Raw genomic sequence first — 25,254 nt, forward strand, 5'->3', positions numbered from 1 at the left:
AGCATTGCCTATTGCCATGGTTATAGCGGGTAGTATATTTAATTGAGTGATGACATTTTGGCTTATTTGAGAAGTATTTAAGTAGTTGAAATACTCAAATACAATCCCTCAAAGTATTTTGTTACAAACTACATTTGAGTTTTTCCAATCCTGCAAAATACAAATGACAAAATACGCTAAAGTAATTAAATACGTATTTGAAATACATACAGTATAATTCAAATACTGCCCATGTCTGCTCCCATCTGGCCGCAGATACAGAGCCCTGGACTGGAAAAAAACGCACTTTAATAAAAGTTTTGTACCCTCAGCAATCACTGCACTAAATAAACTCCTGTGACAATCATCCATCCCCCCTATTCTTTTGTGTTTTAAGTTGTCTGCACTGTCCACCTTTTTGCTTGTATGGTGTTGAGGAGGGAGGGAAACTGGGGGGGGGGGGGGTATGGGGTGTGTTATGTTATATGTTATATGTATGAGGCTGTGTATATCCTGCATGGAATGTAATAATGATATGTGTGAAAAAGAATATCCTTATAGGACAATAAAGACTCTATGTCTTTTGTGGTACGACTGTGTTGAAAAGGACACATCTATGAGCCATTTCTGAATTTTTACCTGAATCTTGGAGAGGTCAATGGAGGAATTTATTATGACCGCCGCTAGCGAAGCTAGTGAAGCGGTCATATAATGATTGTCAACGTTTTTTTTTTTTTTTTTCGTCATCTACTTCCTGAATTTTTGGTCAACGATACCCGGGACACCGAAACACCGGGGCAAATGAAATTTGGTGGGTATGTAGCCCCACTAGACTTTTACGGAAAAATTTTGTTTGGTCCCCAGGGGCCACTCCCCCTCTGCGCTGGGCCCCCCGAAACCCCAAAAATGCAGTTTTTCCTAAATAACTACCTGAACCGTGGCACCGAGGATGAAGATATTTTTATGGTATGTTGGTCTCAAGGGCCCACATCAACCAAGCCCATAATCACTCATTTGTGATTTGCACCCCCCGGGTAAAAAATGAAAATGCAATATCATTCTGCTTTAATCGCCCCTCTCTTCAGTTAAGATGTTCAGAACTGCACCAAATTTTATGTGTATGATTAACCTGACATTCTCTGGGGGTATGCCAAGTTTCGTAGAATTTCATCCATGGGGGGGTCTAAAAACAATTTAAGTTATGTGTACATTTAGTGACTGTGCACTCATTGGCCTGTAGATGAATATGCACACATATACACACGCACACACACACACAGGCACGCACATACTATCGGTATCGGCAATTAGAACGGCCGATACATAATTACAAATTCAGTAGGATTAAAGGAAAACCAAATATTCATCATCATGGCTGCATTTCCAGTATTCGCGATACGTAGTCGTTTGTCCACCAGATGGCGCATTGTTGCAGTGAGACGTAATTTTGTTGGAAGTTAAAGGGGAACTTGGCAACTATTTCAACGTAATAAACCCGTTTAGAAATCATTTGGATGGTTAAATGACCTGTTCCGGTGAAAATGGTGACTTTCGCTGCACCTAGTGTCCCCAGACGGAAAACCAACCTTGCAACATTGAGACTACCGTCCCGGAAAGAGAAGTGAGAAACAAGAAACTCATTTTAAATCAAGTTTCTTACCTTGTAACATCCACATAGTTCTGCCAAACTTATGCTAACCGTTCGCTAGCTTGTAAACAAATCCATGTGCTTTATCGTTACCTTTTCCCACAGTTTGAAATAGCATAATGCACAATTTCTCCAGCAGAGGGGGGAATCCTGCCAAGTTTCCCTTTAATCTAAAGTGGGTTGGAAAAACAATGGACGCTTCCTACAAGGACTGTAGTTTACCGCAGATAACGTCTAATAAGGATAGGACGATTTTCACATGAAATGTAATTCCCATTTCTTCTTGAAGCCGAAATAAATCTGAGAATGTTTATCGGACATGCTTGGTTTTTACTGCAGTTACGTTAATCCTATAATATCAAGAGGACCTAGGTACAATAATGTTACCGTTAGCATTGGTTGAGTGATGGAGGCTGGCCAATTTGATTGCATTTGTGGATTGCATGATGATCCCCCTCCATAGTTTTTTAATGGAAAATATATAGGGTACCTGAAAGATAACCTGTCTATGATGCATCCTAAACACCGGGCTGGGACATTTCTGCTCAAAGTCTCAAAAAGCATCTGAGTCAACGTTCATTCCCAAACACCCATATAGGCTACTTCAAGGTGATTCAAGTAAGGAAGAGCATGGCCCAAAGTAAAGTAACTAGGACTGAAACTACATAAATTCGTCAAAGTGAATCATTTGTGTCAACTCGCCGCAATGTAGATTTATTAACGCACCCGTGATTATCTACATCTCCATTTAAACCAAATGTTGTAGAGCGCACATTGAGAGATGTATCCAGGGCAGCCAGGGCTGTACCTACACATATGTGTTGCACGTGCTACAAAAATCATTCTTTGCGTTGGATGATTTAGTACCAACGTTACACCGGTCCGATACAGTTTTGGCTATGGCTACCATAGACTGAGATGCTTTTTGTTTGTTCGAAGTGCGTGTTTAGGGTGTGAGAGGGGAGTCGATGTGCTTTGATTCCAGCTTGGTAGTTGTAGTCTATGCGATTAAAAAACACGTGTGTGAAATATCCAAACAATGATAACGCTTTCATTATGGCTGCTTTAGCCACAGACCTTGAGCTACTGTACAGTGGGTTGGGTTCCATTTAGAAGTCCACTTTATTCGCGCTTTCCGTGATTAACACAGCTGCGTGAAATGTATTACTACTGATGTGCAAAACTATTAACTTTTCGCCAATAGGTGGCAGCTTAAGTCCGCTTGATACTGTAAGCCATTGGTTCCCAAAGGAGATTTTATTTGGGTCGCCAGCATAGCCTAGTTACCATTTATGTTGTGTAATAGGCCTAGCATAGGGCCTACCTTATATAGTTTGTTAACAGTCACGGTTTTGTCATAACTCCTCTATGCATTTTTGCATTTAGAATAGCTCTGAAACCGGGGGGCGAACACGTCGCAGGGGGGGGGGGGGGGGTGTCACCAGTGCGTGGAAAATAAAGCTGAATATCATATGAACTAGATGACTAAACTTATGCATATGTAGAAGAAGAAACATTCACAAAAATCTATGACATGACCTCTCTTCTTGATAGCTGTTGAAAACTGCATGGAACTGACAGGGATTGTTTTGTTTAATAATAAATAAATAAATAAATACATTATGCTGCTACCTTCTGTTTTTCCCAAATACAATGTAGCCTACATGTGTACCTTTCATCAGTCCAGTTGCAATGGATGAACTGTGATGAACTGCCCTACTTGTGATTGTTTAGAGATTTTAAAAGTTTTATAAAAATGCTACAATTTTTTTGGCAAGTGCTACAAATCTATTCACCTTTGCAGTGCCAGTAGGCGACTTTGTGTGTGGCCCGCACCCACACATTCCAAACAAGCATACACAAAAGTTTCAAGAGTGGGGGATGTAGTAGAAGATGGAGACAAATTCATTAATATGATTTATTTTCGTGGAATGGATGTACAGGACTGAGCGGCGGTCATATTTTGTACCGCTATGCGGTACATCTAGTTGTTTGAATATTTTCCTCAGGCCGTGGCTTATACCAAGCATATCCTGAATAATTTCCTGACTAGCACTTGCCTAGCACATATACCAGCCGTCTTGAACTGACACGTAACAGTTAAAAACAGCACTCACTGATGCACTTATTCTTACTGTACTCTACCGTTTTTAAATGGTCCTAAAATTGTTGAGAATTGCTTTAAAACTTAAACTGTTTACCATGTTGTTAGTCGCTTTGGTTAAAAATGCGTCAGCCAAATGTAATGTAATGTAATGTCATGTAATGAAACAGGCCCAAAAGGATCTCCCAGCAGAGTTCAAATATATGCTTCACACACAAATTGACAGATTGACACACAAATAGTGTCAATCTGGTGATATTATTTGTTGAGACTTGTGGCTTATGGCTAGTTTAAGTCTAATCAAAGTCTAATTTGTTTGATAAGTATATCTCCATCCCTTTGATACAGTAGATCCAATCGCCTAACCTTGCAGTAACTGTTCCTGACGCTCGTCTTGACATTGGGTGCAGAAGTTAAGTTTTGCAGGAACTGTTCAGAGGGCTGTGGCTTGGGCATCTTAATTACAGCCGTTCTGCAGACACATCCGAGGTTGTATGTCCCATATCTCCTTAACCACAGTGTGCACCAGCTTTTCCACTTCAAGCTGAGACACTGCTACAGCCTGTTCAGGCTCTTGTGGCTTCGGCTCTTCATGTTGAGGCACCTCTGACACTGCAGGACGCTGCACCTTTTGATTCGGTACTGCAGAACGAGGCATGTTTGCCTGCATTGGCTCTTGGAGGAGGCACATTTTGCTGGCTTGGCAGTGCAGGATGTGGCACTTCACAGCTTCTTCATGTCTTTGCCATTTCTGTTGTTTGTTCTGCTCTGCCAGTGGCTGTCCAGTTTTTCCCTGAACATCCTCATGTTTACCATTGATCTGAGATGGGTTGGATGGTCTTTGTTATTCAGATGTAGGCTAATGCATTTATCATTACTATAATGTCAACCTAGCAACGACCATGACTACCCTAGCAACCAGCATAGCAACTTCTTTATTTAGCATAACAACCACCATGTCTACCCTAGCAACCACCTCAATCACCCTAGCAACAATCTAGAAACCACTATCATAATGTCAACCTAGCAACTGCCATAGCAACCATATCCATAACCGTATCCAACCATTTGACTACAGAAACATTTTGGGCTACACAAAGGAGGACAGCCTACCAGCCTAGTGCCAGCCAAAAATGTGGCACGAACATCTTTCAAACATCCAAAAGCTTTTAGCCGTAGATGAATATGGTTGTTTTAGGCATATTTAATTAAATTTTTATTTGATTAGACCAGTGGTACTCAAACTTTTTCTGTCATTCCCTACTTTGAAGGTGGTGAATTTTCCAGCCCCACTAGTGTCATCACATCACCAGAAGTAGGCTATTGGTTTTACCAACAATATTTGGCAGTATTTTTAAACTACAAAAAGACCCTACAAAGTACAGTATGTTCTGATACAAGATATGAAGCCATTTTCTTCAACAAAATAACATTTTGATACAATGTTACCGCTTTGCTATGTTGTCCACACAGATTTTCTACCAGGCAACCCAAATGTAGGCCTAGCCTAGGCTAGAACATGCTACAGGATATTTTCAGTAAGCCTTAGCCTACTATAGCCTATTATTACAACAAACGGTCTGCGGGCGGCTTACATTGCCAGTATAAAATAAGACTACCCGTTAAAAACAATTAAGTAGGCTACAGTGCAGTACAATAATATTTTCTTGTCCAAAATATTGCATTTCTGAATTAGGCTAAAGTAGCCTACAGTAGCCTGCTGTGTAGACCTAGTACAATGCAGTTTTTTCTATGTCCAAAATATTGCATTTCCTGCATAACAAACTGTAATACTGATAGGCCTACTCAGAAAACTGCAGTTTTGACACTTGACTTGAATGCTTTAAATTTGAAAGGCGGAGCCTACTAAAATATTTGCGCCTCCCTCCTTCTTCCAACCTATGTATCCCAAGAATCATTGCGTTTTCAAGTACCAGGCACACAGACATCATGGCGGACGTTTTGGATCTTCACGAAGCTGGGGGCGAGGATTTTCCTATGGATGAGGATGGTGATGGTTAATATCTAACATTTCCAAACAATACCAAGTGTATGCCGTTATTGTCAACAAAAGGAGTCAGATTTGATCTATCTTGATGCCTTCACAAGGCAGTGACTAATGGTGGTCCGGGTAAATCATTCAAACTAGCTGGCTAGCTTGCTAAACGGTTATATATTAGCTAAGTTTCCTTAGTAAAAACGTTCTATAGCATACATTATATGTATTTGGGAACATGCTTTGTTGCATGTTGTTCACTCTTGACTGGATAAACTGCTGGTTTCTTTTGTTGAAACTCTTAAGTCATACAAATACGCAGCGTTGGGTAGGTTAACGTTAGCTTAAGGAACTTCACGTTAGTTAGCAGATGGCTAACATTAGCTCATAGTATGCAGCAAGGCCTAAAAACTTAGCCAAACAGAGGGAGCCCATGTGTTCATAATGTTACCACTAGCTGTTTACCAGGCGGCCAGCAAGATTATTTTTGCTGAATTTTAACAGTTCCTTCCAGTGTTCGTTCAGCAAGACATAACAACGTGCTTTTGGACGGATAACATTTGCAAGATAACAATGTACTAATGCTCTGTTTCCCTTACCAGAAAGCATCCATAAGTTGAAAGAGAAGGCCAAGAAAAGAAAGGGACGTGGTTTTGGTTCGGGTAAGTTGGCAATCATAATCTCTATTTTAAAATGGCAAGTTTTACTTTATGAGAGGGCCAGAGTTCTTTTTATCGCAGCAATCAACATAGAAAATGATTCAGTCAGTGGTGTTTTTAATTTGTAGATGAAGGTGCAAGGTCCAGAGTGAGGGAAGACTACGACACAGTGGAACAGGATGGCGATGAGCCTGGGCCACAAAGATGTAAGTGCTCTTACTTAACAACACTAATAAGTCATCTGATAAAAATAACTTCTTATGGCTTCCTTACACCAAACAACTTTGACAAGATTTGGGAAAGATTCTTGAAAGACTGGAGTCTTTTGAGTAAAGCTTGAATGGAGGGCATTAGTTAAAAGACTACAATCTTTCAAGAATCTTTCCCAAATCTTGTTAAAGTTGTTTGGTGTAAGGTGGCCATTAGTTTTAGTTGTTTTGCATGGACAGATGTCACATTTCCCATTTATTTGGAACTCTTCATCTGTCTACGTGGTGGTTGCATGGTATTTGTTTGGAAATGATCATAAGCAGGTGGCCATTTGTTTGACCCAGGACAAGCCCTGTGTTATTTTAAAGTTTTAATCACTCTGATGAAATAATGTTTCAGCTGTAGAGGGCTGGATCCTTTTTGTGACTGGTGTACACGAGGAAGCTACAGAAGAGGACATCCATGACAAATTCGCAGAGTATGGAGAAATCAAGAACTTACATCTGAACTTGGATCGGCGAACGGGCTACCTTAAGGTGGGATTGCTTGTTTTCCTAGAGTGCCCACATGGTTTCATTATTCAAAATAGTTTGGAGGTGAAGAATAACATCCAGTCTTATTTTAAATGTATACTCCAGCTTTCCTTCAAATGGAACTGATTTTTTATCATTACACTCTAGTAAATGTAGATGTTGATAGGCACTAAGCCCTGGCAGCACACCACCCCCACCCTCATGCAGCTCCATTAGTACCAGTCAAGTTCCACATTATTTACAAAATTCTGCATTCTATTTACATAAGTCCTTCCATGCTCTGTCTCCTAAATACTTTTCTGACCTACTCTACCCCTTTCATCCAGGGCTCAAAATTAACAGTGTCCCAATCTCCCGGGGACCATAAAAATTGCTCCCGGGTCACAATGGATAGATTGCTGGGACAGTATAAAAAAATATCAAAAGCGAATTTCAAAATCGTTACTTTTTTCCCTAAACTGTTCACATGGGAAACTAACGTTCTCGTTTGAATAAAAAAAAAATGTAATGGCAAAAATACAGCAGGTTTGTCCTGGCGTAACGGGCAGCAGACAAAAGCAGCGTTGGCCAGCTGATCTGACAGAGAGTATCTGACAGCTTCGTGGTAATTTCTCAGGCTACTGGTTATTTGTTGTCATGGCCACAGCTCTCAGTGAAATCACACCAAACTGACATTAAAGAGACATGAAAGACGCATAGATTATTGACGGAATGTTTACATAATAATTAGAGAGAGGCCGATAACGATAACCGATATTTATCGGTTTGTTGTGGCCGATATCGATACAATAACCAATATTACTCTTGGGGGGAAAAAAGTAAAAAATTATTTGGGGACATCATTTAATAAGCATAATTTAGGTGCAGTAATTTTACCTACCACCAAAGACTGACAACTCATAGTAGTTCTCAATGGTACAGCAGTCAACAAAATAGCTGTAGCCTAGGCCTATGTGTGGCTCCTTTAAGTGAACGTGATGTCAGTGAGTTGCGAGTGAGTGGCCAGCAACAGTGTGTGAATCGTTTTCGAGTAAATAATGTAAACACTCGACACAGATAAACGGCATGAAGCTGGGAAAAAGCTAGCAAGCAAACCTAGCGAGGAAACATATGTATAGATTCAACAGCGGGTAATTGAATAAAGCTGCAACAAAAAATGCAAATATAAAATGCAAATATAATACTACTTAGAGAATTACTTATCTACCTGACTAACAAAAAGAGTTTGTTTATTTGTTTCCCCAACTAGCGTGGTAAAGTGTAGACACACAACCAAGAAAGCAATTCGCTCTGGGTAGGCTGAGCTCCGCTCTGCTTAGGTTAAAAGGAAGATCATTCACAAGAGGATTTTGGGCTGCATAGATTCAACGCAGATCTTGTTAGAATGGTGAAGTACATCCACACAGCTGACATTAATTTGAGAAAGAAGTAGTTTATCATGCTCATGTACTGTGTAGCCAGACAGGCCTTACGCAATTGGGAAATTAGGCCTTTACGGGTCCTACACACAGTTACGTGTGTTGCAGTGCTGGAGACGCATCCCATTCACTTTACATGGGCTCACGTCATCTGTTGCCTGAACTGAATTGTGGGTCCGTTGCGTCGCGTTTCTCCCGTCGCTCGCGTTGAGAAGTTCAGCTGTTGCTGCACCAATAGGCTGCACCGGCCAATAAAGCCAATCGACGGACAGCACCAACCAATCAAATTACGGTTATACTTCAAGTCATTTGCATAGCTACCGTCGGGAACACCCACTGGCATGCGTTGACGGATCACAACTGTGTGTAGAAGCTGTTAGTCGCAAAATATCGGCCGAAATTCTGTTATCGGAATGATAATAATATTTTATTTTTTCCACTTATCGGCCTATAATTTATCGGCCACCGATACATTGTGCATCCCTAATAATGAATAATGTTCATAAAATGTTTAATAAATTAAGTGTTCAGAACTTACATGGTGGACCAGAATGAGTCAATTAAGTGATGCAAGTTACTGAAACTAGATTATTATGTTATGTTTATTATGGACAATGGAAAAAACAAGAACTTGAATTTGGGAATTTGGTGGTTAAGTCCGGGAAAATACTAAGTAGAGTTCGGGACTGCTGCAGGACACTGAGGAAAAAGGTTAATTTCGAGCTTTGCATATGTGGCATGCTGAAACGTCCTTAAATTCAGAACCATTATTGCTCGTTTCCATTTGGGCCCTCTCAGTTGGAATTGTCGTTTAATTGTCGTGGAATTGTCAAAGTAGGCCTATTTGAAGTGTTATTGCATAGCCCCAGTTAAGGTCAGACATGATAGTCATCCACACATCCCTGCAATCGCTTAACTTTTTACCCGTGTAGACTACACCTGGTTCAGTTCTATCCTCTGGTTAAATGTAAATGTTTGAAGCCATTTAACATATTTGATGTTTCACTTTAAATTTACATTTATTAATTTCAGCAGATGCTTTAAAATGCAAGGCTGCCTTATATTGGTGAATTCTTTTTGAAAAATTAATGTTTCTTTCAGGCTCTTCACCAAATACGATCTTGGTTGTCTTTTGTTTTGTATAGCTAATGATGTAGCCAACAAATGATTATATAAATAATATTAATGATGTATATAAATAATTTCTTTGTTCCATTCCATTTCCATAATGAGATGATGGCTCGTTATCTAGCTTATGTTACACCCTTCTCTTAACCCTAATGGTGTGCAGCTTTACATAGTCCCCAAATATATGGGCGTCTTATTGGTTTTTCATAAAATAGATGAGAGGCTTGAATAGATTAATGAAACTGTGTGAACACAAATCCCATTTTGTTTATCAGATACATCAATTGATCAATTCCATTGATGTAGTTTTATAGTACATGGTTTCATTGTTATACATTGTTATGGCATAATGTAATACTTGTAGGTAGTTGTTGTGGTTGTATTGTAAATACACTGGAACATTTGGTGTAGTTTGTTTAATTGCACAACCACTAGATGGCAGTAGTTTATCAAATATGTGCGATGTTGCACAGTGCACACATCAGCATTACTCAGGGGATCATTTGTCTTGGGGCTGATGCTTGTGTAACTGTCCAGAGATGGTGTTTCAGCCTGGAACATATGTGTTTGTGTTTTTGTTTTCATCTGCTTACTCCACCTGTTTTTCAGTGTTTATTTTTGAAGTGGTGGTCTGAAGATACCCTCTGGTCTATTTACAGGGCTATGCGTTGGTTGAGTATGAGACATACAAAGAAGCCCAAGCTTCCATGGAAGGGTTGAATGGTCAAGACCTAATGGGCCAACCAATTAGTGTGGACTGGGGCTTTGTAAGGGGACCCCCGAAAAGCAAGAGAAGGTGAGTTTGTGTTTCTTTCCCCAGTCATTTGGGCCGTGTTAAGTGTTTTGTGTTAAATCCTGGAAAGTGCATGTCAGGCCTGAAACACCCAGGAGAAAATGTAGGAAATGTGAGGCCATTGATTGCATTCTCAAATACACTCAAATAATCTGCTAGTCATTTCTTGTTTGAATTTCTGTACACAGTGTACCTCCTCAATACTAAGTCATTTGTTGCGTTCTGTTCAGGGGAGGCCGGAGACGCAGCCGGAGCCCAGACAGAAGACGCCGCTGAAGCATTGTGGTGTCATGGGGTCATGATGACCATAATGGTGGCTTTTTGGATAATGTATATCCAGAAAGGATTTCTGTGTACTTGTCCATTGACCTGTCCATAAAGAGTGTGTCGCTTTTTGTTATGTTCACTTATGGGTTTGGTTCTAAGGATAGCGTTTTTATTTTATTTCTTGGGCTGGTTTTGAAAAAAATAAAAACTGTAGAATTAAACCAGTTCATTATTCTTCATTAAATGCTCAGAGAGTTGTATGTTTTTTAAGTCATTTCCAAATAAATGTGTTTGTCCTACTTTATGACCGTTTATTCGTCTTACTGTTATTATTATTGTAGATCTAATTATTGTTATTATTATTATTGTAGATCTACCTCTGGTACATCCAGGACTTTGGTAAATTTGGTAAAATAACAATAACCTTTTCTTTTTTTTTTTTTTTTACCAAGTGCCCACAGCAGCCGTAGCTCTACATCCTTTTATTATTGCTTGGCTTCAGTTCAGGCATGTTACGGAGTTTTGTAGTGTCATTTCTTAGTCCAAATATTTTCTCCCCAGCTAAATTCAAGACACATGTCGATAGGTTTGATGTGTAATATTCCCTATCGCCACAATAATGTATCTTATAAATTGATACCTTAGAAGTTCTATTTCATTTAGCCAATTATTATAATCGTCATTCGTTCTCTCTGGAGCCATTTGATGTTCAAGCAATCGGGAAAAGCATGAGAACATTTCTTCACAGTCATTGGCTAGTCAACTGACAATCAAAGTCACGTACACTCTCATTGGCAAGTGACTCAAGTTTTTAGAGGTGGGCGGACTCTATAGCGCCTTGGTTGACATTGTTGTGGGAGTGAGAATATACTTTATCGTCGGGTCTTTTAAACATTATTCTTTGGGACGTGGTTACAATTTATAAGATAAACCCACGAGTAACTCATCACAAATCTGGAAATATTTCTTTGAATATTTGAGATGATGAAATTAATCTGTGGGACGATGAAAGACCAATGTACGAGGCTGCTCAAGGTAAGCACACAAGGGCCATTCGGATAGCAAGCTAGCTCGCAGCTAGCTAGTTAGCATTGCAGCACTGAAATCTGTCTGACCAGTTTTGCACAGTAGACTAGTTGTATTAGTTATCAGGTAAAGGTTTGACCTCTTTAGACTTTAGTTATGTTTATATGTTGCTCGTATCGTGGTATGACTGTAGCATTTCTGAAACATACGAACTTACTCGCATGCAATGCTCAAAATGAATGGTTTGAAACTGTTGATACTGAGTAACTCGGGCTAGCAAACCTATTCACTGCCGTTCTTTCCATAGACATAATGGTTCTGTCTGTCCAATTCTGTGTTTAGCTAACATTCCTAATGACATAAGTTTGTAAAACTTCTTGTTAACTAATGATAGTTCTCAATGACGCTAATTCAGTCTCACATTCATATCTGAATAAATATACCCTAATTTGTAAGATTGGGTGAATTGCAAGTCATTTGTTGATTTTACGTGTTTGTCTGTTCGCGAAATGTTACTCCTTAGGTTGCTGACATTAGCATTGGCCACATAGCAGCTAGTCCCCTTGTTAGCTAATAGTAGCTAGCTTGCTATCGATATATATAATCTCTGTTCAGTAGCCTACTAACTGCGCTGTTACAATCAAATTATATTCACTTGGAAGGGTGCTATGTTCGCCACGACCTTACTTTCCAACTACTTAGCTTTTCAGCTACGCTACATAACTTGAATAGCTAGTTAACGTTACTCAACATTAATATGTAACTTCTGGCGTTGCTCGCCAACATTAGCTCTGAGAGAGAGCTAAGTATGGATGGTCCAGCTATGCTTTCTTTTTTGTCTTGCTTATTCTCTCTGAGTGCGACATGTTCTTCGTGTAACCGTATGTTTGTTCTACGGGGCTTCAGTTCAATAAATCTATTACTGAAGTTGGCTAACGTAATTTCCCACACATTGGTATTTCACCATGAAACTTAGGCGATGTTTTGTTGTGATGGCGTTTGCTACCTAACGTCAGCTAACTAGAAACTTCAGCAATGCGAGCTAACAAGAGATAACGGGTTCCGATGGTCCATCACAACATCACACACTTTTAGTTAGGAGCTGACATATCTCGGACAGCAGATACACATTTTGGACGCCAAACGCAATATAACATCCATTAAATTGATTCGTGGTTGCATGAATCCCATTGTTATGTAGAAAGCACTGCACTGAAAAAATGTCTGTTATGCCTCTGTTATGTGTTGATTGAGAACCTCATCTAAGTTAAGTTTGCTAACTTATTCTATGTCTTTGAAGTGGTCAACTTTCAATCATGATGTATTACTCCTTTATTGGAAAGTAAAGCATTGATTAGCAACCTCAGTGTTAAATGGTCAGACTTTCTTTTGGAGGTGAGCCAAACCGGTGGTAACGTTGTTTCATTGGTCCATTGTATAGTTCTGCGCCGGTGGAGTCCCATAACTAAAATTCTCCGGCAAATGACGGTCAGGGTGCCATAGCCAACATGCCTGCAACAAGAGGCTAGCATTACACCAGGCGTTTGAATTATTTAGGCCTTTATTTACAAGTTCTTTTGTCAGCTTGTTGTCCGGCGTCCACAGCCAACCTCTACATGAAAGTAGGAAAACAAGGCCTTGCTTTGCAGGCCTTCGGGGCCTGTTTTTTAAGCATTTTGTTTTGGTCTCCCTTTGAAGAAAGGCATCATTTGTTGGAAAGTGTAGGGTATGCTTGGATTTCTTTGTTCTGGCCTTGTCTATAGTTTGAAGCTGTTCATTTCCGCCAGAGGAATGTGAGAAATCTTAAAAGATAAGGGTTGAATCAACCAACCTTTAATTTCTGTTTAGGATTTCTATTTGTCATTTAGTTGGATATAGCTCCTTTCAGTAACATACAATTCCTTATTTTGGTTGCACCTTTTATGTTTTAACAAAATAACTTTGATCAAAGTTTAAGTGGTTTTTACACTTTTCACATAAAGTGTGCACTGGGTATGATAGAACGTTAGATCGATCTGGTGACTTTAGTGTGTTGTTGCATCGTTTCAACGTGCCATCACCCCACTACAAGCAAATGTCTATTAGCCTTCATGTATAGGAATGGCAAATGACCCTGAAAGGATGAAAGTGTCAGAGGGAGGAAGACTGGACAGTAGTCCAGTTATCCCACTCATTCCTACCATTCACAGGTGAACACTCACGTCCTCTCTCTCTCTCTCTCTCTCTGTCCACTTTGAGTATTATTAGAGGTGCCTTTGAGAGTGCACTGCTTGAAGTGTGTTTTCCTTAAGGGATGTGTGTGTGTGCCTGTGTATGTGAGGGCGCACAGGAGTTTGTTCCGTCAGGCTCTGTTACGTAAGAGCTCCAGCTCTTCAAGGAATGCAGCCATGCGTGTAGCAGCACACCCCATACTGTACCTGCGGCTGCAGACAGCGAGGGACACCATAGGCTGGTTGTTTCTCCTTCTCAGTAATGCAGCTTAGGCTGCACTGACCATATCATTGATTTACTATGAGGCTGTAGCTGGTTTTACAAATAATGCCAAGGTTTGTGTTTGCGTTGAGCATGTTTTTGGACTATACAATGCCATCAAGAACTGTCAACACTGCTTGTTGGAGAAGATTCTGAATGCAAAGTGAAACTGCAAATGCAGTGTGTGTATGATTTGAGAGTGAATGCCTATTTAATCCCATGAACAGTTTCTGTGCTGAATGACTAATAGGAGTGGTTTGTATTATTTGGAACAGGGCATTGGCATCTTATCTTTGATACAGTGATTAGAACGGTTTGCTCTCTGTACGTTCCTGAACCTGTTTGACTCAATTCATCAAGACCCTTCCTGTGTGTGTGACCGCACAGCATGATTGTCATACTCCCATGACACTGTTTCATCAGAAGCGCTAGAAATTATCTAACTTATTTGACAAGCTTGTCTTGCACCTTGGACCCTGACCTATCAACCTGAGCATTAGTCATGCACTTAGGAATGTATAGTCATTCTTGGAAAATGTTTTCTTTTTTTTTAAAGCAACACCCAATTCGTTGGACTTTGATGGAAGAAACAATCTATGTCAGCGTGTCCTTTGAAATCATCATTCATTATCAAGTTTTTTTGATTAGTCACATGATACTTGATCTTGCAGTCACCCAGAAATGACATAGCCTGCGTGACTATATTTCAGCCTGCCAACTTACTCTCTGTATGATGATTTAGAGCCATGAGTGCCCAACTATTTTAATAACTTCGGCTACTCTGAGTCTGACTGCTAGATGTGACCAAAACACCCTTTTATGTCTGTCTGTGTGGCGGAGAAAGATACGGTGTATACCTCAGGCAAGCGCATGCTGAGGCTGGGTCCATGAACAGCTGTTGGATGAGCAAATGATCGTGTCCAGGCGGGTTTATGTGTGTTTGGTGTGGAGAAGGGTTTGGTATCCGGTGTCATGGCCGATGCCAAGCCTAGTTGGAACTGTGATGCTCCCAAAGCACTCCTCCCTCCTCTCCTCTGCGCTCCCCTACCCCCACAAACAGTGTCAAATGAATAAGTAAACCGATGCGATCTCTAGGTTAGTAGGGCAGTCTTGGGACCTGGCTAGCTTGCCTTTCTGGACAGTTCCAAAAGCAAGGCGTCGTGGAGAAAATCCATCTTCTTTGAGGAGTGGAGAAGCTATTGATCTTTTTGTTGGGTGCGGACCTCATGGATCAAACAGAACAGAAATGTGTGGGTGTGTGGGTGTGCGTGCGTGGGTGTGCATGCGTGCGTGTGCGTGCGTGCGTGCGTGTGTGTGCGCGTGTGGAACAAGACCTGAATCCCTGTGGGCTCAGTGGCTCTCCATACTGCAGTAACTGTTGTGACGGTGTCACCTCTAAAAGTGTTCTGTCATGTTGATGCACATGTTGCTTTTTTAGCCTCCCAGTTTTTGTCTTTTGTGCTTCCCCCTCTATTGACCCCATTTGCATCAGTGGGTCCCAATCATTATACCTGCAAACTCTTTGCTTCACTATAAAGCACCAGATTAAGTTAGATGAATTGAGTACTATTAACTTTAAAAGACTGAAAGGAAGGCTCCAGTCTAACAACAACCTAGTGTCTATTTGTGGATGATTTCTGTACATTTTCATTTGGGATCCGGATTTGTCATTAGAATGGAGTTAGTCCACCGTCAGGGGAATTGGGCATGCTGTCTCAGACTCAGTCTTAACTAGAGGTCTTGACAGGTCTATAAACCCGTTTCCGTTCTTTAACAGAGCTGTAACTGAGATGCAGCATGACTGACCAGTTCTTGCTGGTGTTTCTAAGAATACTGTGAACAGGAGAGCACTACATCATTAAAGAAGCCCTATGCAACAATTTGAGCAAAAATGACCTTAATTATGCAGGTTAAGAGTCATTCTGATGGTTCTACAACACTTTTTGGGTCGTTTGGTGGGTGCTTCGTCTCCCCCTAGTGCTTCTCCGCGGAAAAAACGAATATGCAACTTTCTGGTCGCGGTCCGAACACATCCGGATGTAATTCAGCCGAAGTATCCAATCGCGCCTCGAAAATGTAGTCAGATTGTAGTTTCTAAGAAGACTGCAAAACGGACTCCGACTTGGCTTTGTTGCTGTTGAAATTGTAAGTAGCCTACCCTTGGGTGAACTTCGTTTTTGTAATGTGGTTTGATAGTCTCTTGAACAATGTGTTTGCTCGATCGTTTTATTGTGAGCCCTGTATGTGTTTAGCTTGGTTTCTTGATGGCTAGCTCACTAGCTAGTGTGGGTTTAGCGTAGCAGTCACTTGCTACCGAAGCTGCAGGGGGAGTATGTCGTGAAAAATGCGAGCCCAAATCAGGCGAAAACCCAGAAACAGCGAAGGAATAACCAGACCTGCATAGGGCTTCTTTAAGACATAGGCTACTACATGCATTTTAACAGTGATTTGAAATGTAAGGATATCGACAACTGGACCTAGCCTTGCTTTTCATAGCTGATCAGTCTATTGCAGTTCTGTGTTCGTTGTCTATGTTGATGGAGAGACAATGTGCCATGTTTGTTAAAATAAACAAGATCTGACTTAAAAGTAGCCAGTGATTCTTTCAGCTTTTGAAAATCACTGGACATACTTTTGCTGGTATTTGGCTGTGGGCAGGTAAAACAGAGTTGACAGAAAATATCAAACCATTTAAGATGGTAGTGACAGGATTGTAAGGCCTTCAGTGAATGTTTTTCATTAATAAAAATGTAATGAACGGGCTTTGACATCCAAGCAGGTAGTGCCAAGTTCATTATCAGTCAATTAAAGGCAGGTTGGGTAGACCGTGTCTAAAGGACCTTCTTTCTCATTGTTTTGCTTTGAGGCTTGAATTTTTTTTTTTTTGCAGATTATGCCAATAAGTATGGCAGTGCGTGATACTCTTAGAGACATACTAATTCATTCATGAACTGCTATTCTTTAAAAGTCTACAATTAATTATGCACTATTCTTTCATATTTTGAGGTGGAAGAATTTCGTCTCTCTGTCTCATTTTAGCTATTTCAGGTTAGACTAAGGATAATGTAAGTACAGCTTTCAAACCTGAATGGCTATGCTGTAGTACTTGATGTTTTTTATATGAAACACACTGCTGCTGTGACTGGCACTGGACTTCTGATAAATGGCAGGCCTGTGTCTCCTGCTTCCCCCATGCTGTGTTGCCCTGTCTGCAGGCAGCCACTCGTAAAAAGCCCCTCCCCCAAAACTCCCCTGTTTACCTCCACCACTTCCGGCACCACTGGACACAAGCCAGCCATGTGACGCCTCTTGAATGCCCAAGCCTGTTTGTGTCGCCAGAAGAGAGGCCCCAAAACAGGCACCACACCAACAGGGTGGCCCGCCTCCCTGCCTCCCTGCCTCCCTGCATCCGTCCGCTAACAGGAAGGCTCTTGATGGTTGGTGGTGGTGGCGAGACCTGATCATCGCTCACACCTTGCTGCTCTATGGGCTTTTCTGTGCAGAGTACTATTGAGAAAGGCGTTGGAATGGCCGTATGGCCAATGGTGGTTTCCTAGCAGGAAGAGAGAGAGAGAGAGAGAGTTGTGTTACATTGTGCCACATGCCAGAATGTTCACGCCTCTTTTATCTGGCCACATTCATTGGGATGAGAAGTATGTCGCAGGGCCCTGAGAGCAACATCAGCTCCCTGAATGTCCAAAGGGATGCTGAGGTTCAGTGACATGCGTCTGTGTGCTCAGCATGCGGTGTACTCGAGAACCGCGGATCACATGGCCTTCTCGTCCTCCCCCGCCCTGCCTCACTCCGCGGCAGAGTCAGCCCAGCCACACATCCAGGCAGGCCATAATCCAACCCCCCGCCCCTACCCCCCCCCCAACCCCACACACACACACCCTCCCTCTGGGAGGACCGCAAGGCTGTGGCTGACATCACGGAGACTGACGTAAAGCTGCCAGGACAGCAGCAGGAGTGCAAGCACGTGGGGATTCACATGAGTGAGACACACGGCAGGGTGGGAGGGAGGGAGCGAGAGTGTGAGTGTGTGTGTGTGTGTGTGTGTGTGTGTGTGTGTGTGTGTGTGTGTGTGTGTGTGTGTGTGTGTCTGGGAAGGAGGGGGTTTGAGCTTAAAGGCTCTATTTGCCACTCTGAAGGATAGAGCGAATGGAGCTATTAGTTGTGGTTAGTAACTTGTTAGCCAGAAGCAGTGTTGATGTAGTAACAGATGCAGAGTGTAGAAGGTGTACTCTGTGTGTGTGTCTTTATGCAGGCTCTGTGCTGCTGTGCGCTGTGGTTTAACAGTTTGCTCATAGTAGGAGTCATGGTCACATCAGTAGTTCCTTTTAGGACATTTTCCAAATATGGTAAGAGTTTGAAAGTGCAAGCTCAAAGAAACCAGTCTAGGCTAGTGTTTAATTATTTTCAAATTTTAAATGGTACAAAGGTCTCTGTTTTCCCCCAAGCCCTCATCAATTCCTAGACAGCCCGACGAAATCTAACGCTCTTATGAGTACTCCGATCTGGAGCCAAAGGGGTTTAGGCGTGAGTGGAAGAAAAGCAGAGGAGGTGACGAGTGAGCACTTATCTTCAGTCTGACAGACGTTTTTTCAGTTTTTGCGTTCATGTCCTCTTATGGGATTTTCATGATGTCGTCTAAAGCACCCTAGAAATCTGATGTCATTTCCCATGTCTCATGTGTCACATAGAATCATCTATTTTTTTTATTTCCACTACCCTGGAAATCCAGAGTTCTCGCGAGAGCACAATTTGAATTTGCTCAGCGAGTCACTCTGGAAATCAGTAATAATGCTCATTACCCATGCCCTTGAATCCGAGCTGCACCAATCACATCGGTAAATCTGATATAGGCGGGCCAGAGGTGAGCTAAACAGATGACGACAGCGCTGCAACGTCAAAGTCCAGGAATCGGTCAGTCAACATTGGTCGTAGTGTTATCCAATTGCGTGCAGTGATCTTTTCAAATGCATGCTTGGTGCCGCCCCTCGAGTTGGGCCATTTTCATTACTCATAGTCATACCCTAAATTCTTTTAGATTTGGTTCTGGATTTCCAGGCTAGCTTTCCACACAAACAACTACTTCAACTAGGAGTGTGAACCAAGCCTTATCATGTTTGATTCTATGTTTGAATCTCTTGGCTATTTGCTAAATTGAACTGGCTCTGAGTTGCCTTGGCTCTGTGAAATGTATTCCACTCAAGCTGGCCAGTAAATTGTCTTCTCAGGATGCATCTACCATGGTATGCCTAGGCCAACACACATGGGTTACTGCAGCACACCCAATATGGTATTACAGCAATTTCCTGTGTATTAGTCACATTGTGTATAAGCCGCAGGACAGTGTTTTATGCAAGTGAAAAGAAACAAAACCATATTAATACCATGTGAACTGTCCCCGTGTATTAACTTCATAGCTGAAGAAATTTGCAAAAACAATGTATAAGCCGCGGCTAATAGTTGGGAAATTACGATAATGTTATTGGAAAGTAGGAAAGCAATCATGCAAATCATCCATCAGCATCCCTTATCTACTCTTGTGTTTACTGCAGTGCTCACACTGTCTTCACTCATCCTGCCCCAGGGAAGGACTGCTATGGAGGAGCAGAGAGTTTGGAAATGTCAGGCTTCTTGTGGAGATGAGCGAGACCACTGTGGATTTGTGGAAAAGCTCATCCTTAGCCTTCGCTAGGCCTATATGTGAATTACATAATCAGTGTTGTTGACACTAAAGAAGATTCAGCTTCGCTTTGTCTTGTGGCAGTGTGCCCCGTTAGTTGGAGTTGATGTTTAAGTGCTTAAGTCATCTCACATCTAATGACTACTGAGGTGAAGTGTGAGTGTGTTCTATTTTCAGATCTTTTGGACTACCTCCGGCAAGCATGCTACTGCATGTTATTGGTCTCATTTTGCTTAAAAACATGTTGGCATCGATTCAGTAGAGGATTTCTTCATTCTCCTTTTGGGTTGTTGGCACAGGCCACATTTCTGACACACTGTATTACTAAATTGAGCTGTTTGCATCACATCCCTTTAGAGCAGTGTTTCTCAAACTTTTTCTGACGAAGGACCACTTAACCAATAAAAAAGAAATGCACGGACAGTGCACCTAGCTAAAAAAAAAAAAGATTAGACCTACTTCAACAGTATATTAGCCTACACAATAGGCCTACTCACTGAACCACCTTGCTTATTGTCTCTGCACTTTGCTTATTGTGTCAGAGGATTCATGTGATTTAAACTGGCATATCTTACATAGACAGTGTTGCAGAACTGTTTGGATTTACATACAAGTTGGTTCAATATTTCAAATAACTCATCTATATTATATTTTATCACGTCTGCTCACGGACCACTTGGGATAGCTTGCGGACCACCAGTGGTCCCCGGACCACACTTTGAGAAACACTGCTTTAGAGGCAGAATCTTCCTAGTTATCAGTGTCTGTGATCACAGTGGATTAGCCTCATCCAGTGTTAGTCAACAGGAGTGACCGTTGCATTCAGTTAAATATAATAGGCCTACACTATGAGAAATGTCTGCTATGGTAATTGAAAATAGATGTGTTTTACTTGCACCGATAACTGAATTATTGGCAACAATCTAAGCAGGGATCAGGCACCAATTTATCAACCTGGCATCCGTTATCAGCCTTGTTGATGGATATCTGCAAATTTATGACATTTACCTATTATTACCTATCTATTATCTATATCAGTTCTGCACTAGCCTAATGTTGTGTTATGTGCGGACTGGGGCATTCAGAGAATTTCGAAATGGTTCAGTTACTTTTTTTAATGGTCATTTTTGTTTTCAAATAAATGGTATAATTAACATCAAGTAAACAAATGAGTAGAAAAACACTGGAATTAGCATCACTTATCTGCCAAAAGGTTGTTTTAAACGTCAATATCGTCCCAGAATTTCACAATCGGTGCATCCCTAATTCTAAGTAGGCCACATCTACTTGATTTGTGTCAGTTTAATCGTAAGCCTAGACATGTCCTTTTACTTTATGGAATTTGGACAGAACACACTGATTGGAATAAATTGTTTTGGAGTGCTGAGTTGTCAGATTCAGAGTGCCTTGCTACTTGTGTCTGTCCTGCTCAAGGGCCTTCTGTCTGAGTGAGGGAGGGCAGTGATCACTCAATCAGAAGATAATGAACTCATCCTAGAGAACCCTGGAGGAACTGTCAGGAATTTGAGGACACTCTCTCTCTCTCTCTCTCTCTCTCTCTCTCTCTCTCTCTCTCTCTCTCTCTCTCTCTCCCTCTCTCTTTCCCTCTCTCTTTCCCTCTCTCTTTCTCTCTCTCTTCCTCTCTCTGTTCCTCTCAGCGTCATTACGTCCTTTTCTTCTGTTGGGTCGAGGGAGAGAAATGTGATACTGATAGCAAGCCTCAGAACACGATGGCATGTTCTAGAACTTTCGCATGAGTCTGTATTGTCTTTGAGTTTTGTACCTATGTAAAATTGTATTCAGAAAGAGGGTCTGCTACCCCAGCACAGCTGCTGGAGTCACTGTCAGTGTTCCAGAAACTGTTACTGGTACACAGTCCCACTGAGGTCCCTACACTTGTGCTTGTGTAACTGCCACACAGTTGTTGGCAGTGGTTAAACAGATGTTCCTGTGCAGAGAAATCACCACGCAGGTTTTGCCATGACATCACCACAGTCACAGTGACAGTGACCAGTGCTCCAGCATTAGACAGATTTGGCACCAGTCCCTGGAATGCCAACATCGTCAAACACAGCCTACCCCCCTACCCCCCCCCCCCCCCCCCCCCCCACACACACTCTGGAATGGCAGGGTCAGCTTGCTGCCGAATGCTGTCAACGTTGTGGTGACCTTTATTCCCCACAATTAATTTTTTTCTGCTCCCTCCCACTCTCTCCATCGTCAGACGCAGAGTTACTCATGTCTAACTTTAGCGGGCTGATTATGTGTGTTGCTATTTTAGGAGCCAAAGGCGATTCTAATTCTTGGTCTCTGCCTGAAGAGAAGGGCTTGCTCATGCCTTAGTTAGCAGCTCTTCTGCCTCTCTCTGGCGAGGCAGTGCTCCAGTAAGTCCTATCGCTCAGCTCCAGGGATATCAGGAGGATATGGCACTTCCTGGAGAAAATGCTGGTTTAAGCTTTAAGATGCTGCATTGACAACCAGTGATCCTCTCCCCTCCCCTCTGCGGTCCCTGACCTCATCTCCAATCATTCCTTTTGAGTGACTTAGAGTTTGTTTGGAGGTTCTAGTACTAGCATGAGTAATTAAACTTATATTGTGCGATTTGAAAATGAAATGGAAGCTTTGGTAATATTTATTGTGAAACAATTGGTCTGTGTCAATAGCATTCATGTAAAATGTTATTTGAAATGAACGAATAAACTGTGTGACTATACATCACACGGTCTGTCAACAATCTCTCGTCATGTCTATAAATGTTAGACTAGAGCCCAACTGATTTTAAAAACCGATACTGAGGATTTAAAAAAAAGATAACTGATAAATCGCCAGATATTAATTTTCAGCAAGTACAATTTTATTGTTCATCAATAATAATTACCATATTGATCAAGGTGGGACAGAATGTGTTTGAATATGCCTAAGTATCTGGTATTGTAATGAAAGGGCTCTTGATTGTAATGATTATTACTAAATAAGTAGTGTTAGGTCATTGTTATTTGATAACCTCTATTGTCACAATAACTGCTTTCAAGGTATTCGCAAATGCTATCGCTTTATGCAAGCAAAACATTTTTCACCCAGCAGCTATAAACTATGCTTTTGCTTACTTGGTGTAAACACTTTTGTTGAAATGCAAGAAACTGAAGCCTGACACCAGTGAGGGAGTAAGGGCAGATTCGACACAATCAACATGATCTCATAGAGCTAGGCATGATGGGTGTGGCATGAACTTGCGTAGCAAAATTTGTTGACCAATTTTGTTTGTAATGAGTGAGCACTGAGCCATGTGATTCTGATGGGGGCACATTGTCCATTTAGTTTGCGTAGACTATGAGTGGGCTCTTCAAAACATGCTCCAGTCAACTGCCGATCAGTCAGGCTCTACCACAGACACACCATTGTGATCTCTTCTAACGGCTTTCATTACATCAGTGTTCAGTGAGTTATGACTGAGTTACGACACAGTCTGTGCATGGGATGTGTGGTTATATTTTTAATCCCTGACACCACTCTGTTGGTAGGATTGTGAACTCCTTCATCCTTCGTAATTCTGCATCATATCTTCTTAAGGCAGAAGGCAAAGTTGGGGAGTTAAAAAGTAGGACAGCGGCACTGCAGCAAAAAAGATCTCTTCCCTCCAGACTGTGTGGTCTATTGCTTCCCTTCTGTCTGTGCTGCGGTCTGTTCCTTCCCCTCTGTCTGTGGCTCGTCTTATGTCACTGCAGCAGCTGGGGCCCTGGCCCTGGGGAGGCCTCTGCCGAGGAGGAAGAGTGGGAAGAGGAGTGCGAGAGGGGGAAGTGAAAGTGAGATGCGGGGGAAACGGGGGGGGGGGGTGGAGGATGGATGAGGGATGAGGAAGAGGGACCAGAGGAGGTGAAGAAGTGAAGGAGCTGAAAAGAAGGATGGACAAGCAAGAGAGAACATAATATTGTGCTGAAAAAGCGAAGGAGGATGGACAAGAGCTAAACGGAGCATGAGGAGGAGAGGAGAATATAGAATGGGAAACGGGGATGGAGTGGGAAAAGAGATAGATGATAGATATTGAAAAGAATATTGAAAAATTGAAGCAACAGAAGGGGTAATGACGCAGAGCAATTCAGTAGAAGATTCTCAGAGAATGACACGGAACAGTGGAGAGGGCAGTGCAGGGCTGGCGAGGGCACCGTGTGATGATTGGAGCTCTTTGTGTTGCTGCTGTGTTTGCTGGGGCTAGGGAGAGTCGGGTGAGTCGCGTGGCTCGCCCTCAGCAAGGGTGGGAGGCCAGTGGCCTCTCTCTCTCTCTCTCTCTCTCTCTCTCTCTCTCTCTCTCTCTCTCTCTCTCTCTCTCTCTCTCTCTCGGAGCAGAGTGCATTCCTCTCGCCCTCTCACCAGCAGACTGGCCTCAGCTTGGCCCCTCCTCAAGAGCCATTTCAGGACAAGAGCACACACACACACACACACACACACGGATGCTGTCTTCCTCTTCCTCCATCCTTCTATCCCTTGTTCCTTTCATGCACGCAGGCACAGCGTCCTTCGCCTCCCTGCCCATCATGCGCACACGGCCATGTTTGGTCAGAGTGGTGCCGATTCACTCGGGGCTGTTTTTGTTTCCCACCGCAGCACGCAGATAAATATTTATTAATAAATGCCAGATTCAGTGCGGACATTAATGCCTTGCTCAGGGCTCATGCTTATCTCCACTCATCTCTTCCGTACTTCCCCACCTCCTCTCTCCCTCTCTCGCCCTCTTTTATGCCCTGTTTTTTATTTCCCCTCTTTATTCCCTCTCTATCTCCACTCATCTCTTCCGTACACTTTCTTTCTTTTCTTACACATCTACTCCCTCTCTACTTCCCCCACCTCCTCTCCCCCTCTCTTTCTCTCTTTTAATCCCTCTTTTTTATTTCCCCTCGTTCTCCCCTCTTTTTTTGTCCACCTCTGCAGGTCTTCTCCCATGTGCTCATTTGCTCACTATGCACTCTTTGGCCCTGAGTGGAGGTGAATGGCCAAGATAATGAGCTGTATTGATTTATAGGAAGTGGGTGGCCAAGACAATGAGCTGTATTGATTTATAGGAGGTGGGTGAGCCCTAATAGTTACAGGAAGTGCACCGTGGTCACTCTGGTCCCCAGGAGTCAGCTTCAGCTTGCACCCCCCCACACACACACACACACACACACACGTACACACACACACGCACACACCATCCTTTACACACTTAAACATGTGAGAGAGAGTAAGAGGATGCAGTGCAGTGGCAGGGTTTATTGCAGTCTTTTATTTTATGGTGTTCTGCGGTAAACACTTCCTAGCTCTGCTGCGCTTGGCAGAAGTGTCTTCTTCTAAC

General features: G+C 42.2%; 2 protein-coding genes across 4 annotated transcripts in view; both read left to right on the forward strand.

Moving 5' to 3' along the window:
* Positions 1-5,649: 5,649 nt before the first annotated feature.
* On the forward strand, positions 5,650-11,039 carry rbm8a (RNA binding motif protein 8A). 2 transcript variants are annotated; one of them, XM_076280841.1, is made up of 6 exons: positions 5,650-5,748; positions 6,330-6,389; positions 6,515-6,592; positions 6,996-7,132; positions 10,335-10,471; positions 10,699-11,039. In XM_076280841.1, exons 1-6 carry the CDS (start codon positions 5,682-5,684, stop codon positions 10,742-10,744), a joined length of 525 nt encoding a protein of 174 aa, XP_076136956.1. In that variant the 5' UTR covers positions 5,650-5,681; the 3' UTR covers positions 10,745-11,039. The 2 variants fall into 2 exon arrangements, with proteins under 2 accessions (XP_076136956.1, XP_076136957.1); XM_076280842.1 differs by having other exon boundaries at positions 5,650-5,742.
* Positions 11,040-11,568: 529 nt separating this feature from the next.
* The window catches only part of otud7b (OTU deubiquitinase 7B), a 38,591-nt gene continuing 24,905 nt past the window's right edge, over positions 11,569-25,254 (forward strand). For both annotated transcript variants that reach the window (XM_076280814.1, XM_076280815.1), the window contains exon 1: positions 11,569-11,770. The gene's annotated coding sequence lies outside the window, so the exon portion shown is untranslated. The remainder of the gene's footprint in view (positions 11,771-25,254) is intronic.

The sequence above is a fragment of the Alosa pseudoharengus genome, unplaced genomic scaffold (assembly GCF_046254945.1).
Source record: "Alosa pseudoharengus isolate Yale_2024_CS ecotype anadromous, Long Island Sound unplaced genomic scaffold, YU_APseudo_1.1 YU_APseudo_1.1_scf_12, whole genome shotgun sequence".
Taxonomy (NCBI): Eukaryota; Metazoa; Chordata; class Actinopteri; order Clupeiformes; family Clupeidae; genus Alosa; species Alosa pseudoharengus.

Coding starts and splice junctions, on each gene's coding strand:
- rbm8a (XM_076280841.1), top strand. CDS start 5,682: ATGGCGGACGTTTTGGATCTTCACGAAGCTGGGGGCGAGGATTTTCCT. Junction 5,749..6,329: donor TATGGATGAGGATGGTGATG/GTTAATATCTAA, acceptor TTCCCTTACCAG/AAAGCATCCATAAGTTGAAA. Junction 6,390..6,514: donor GGGACGTGGTTTTGGTTCGG/GTAAGTTGGCAA, acceptor TTTAATTTGTAG/ATGAAGGTGCAAGGTCCAGA.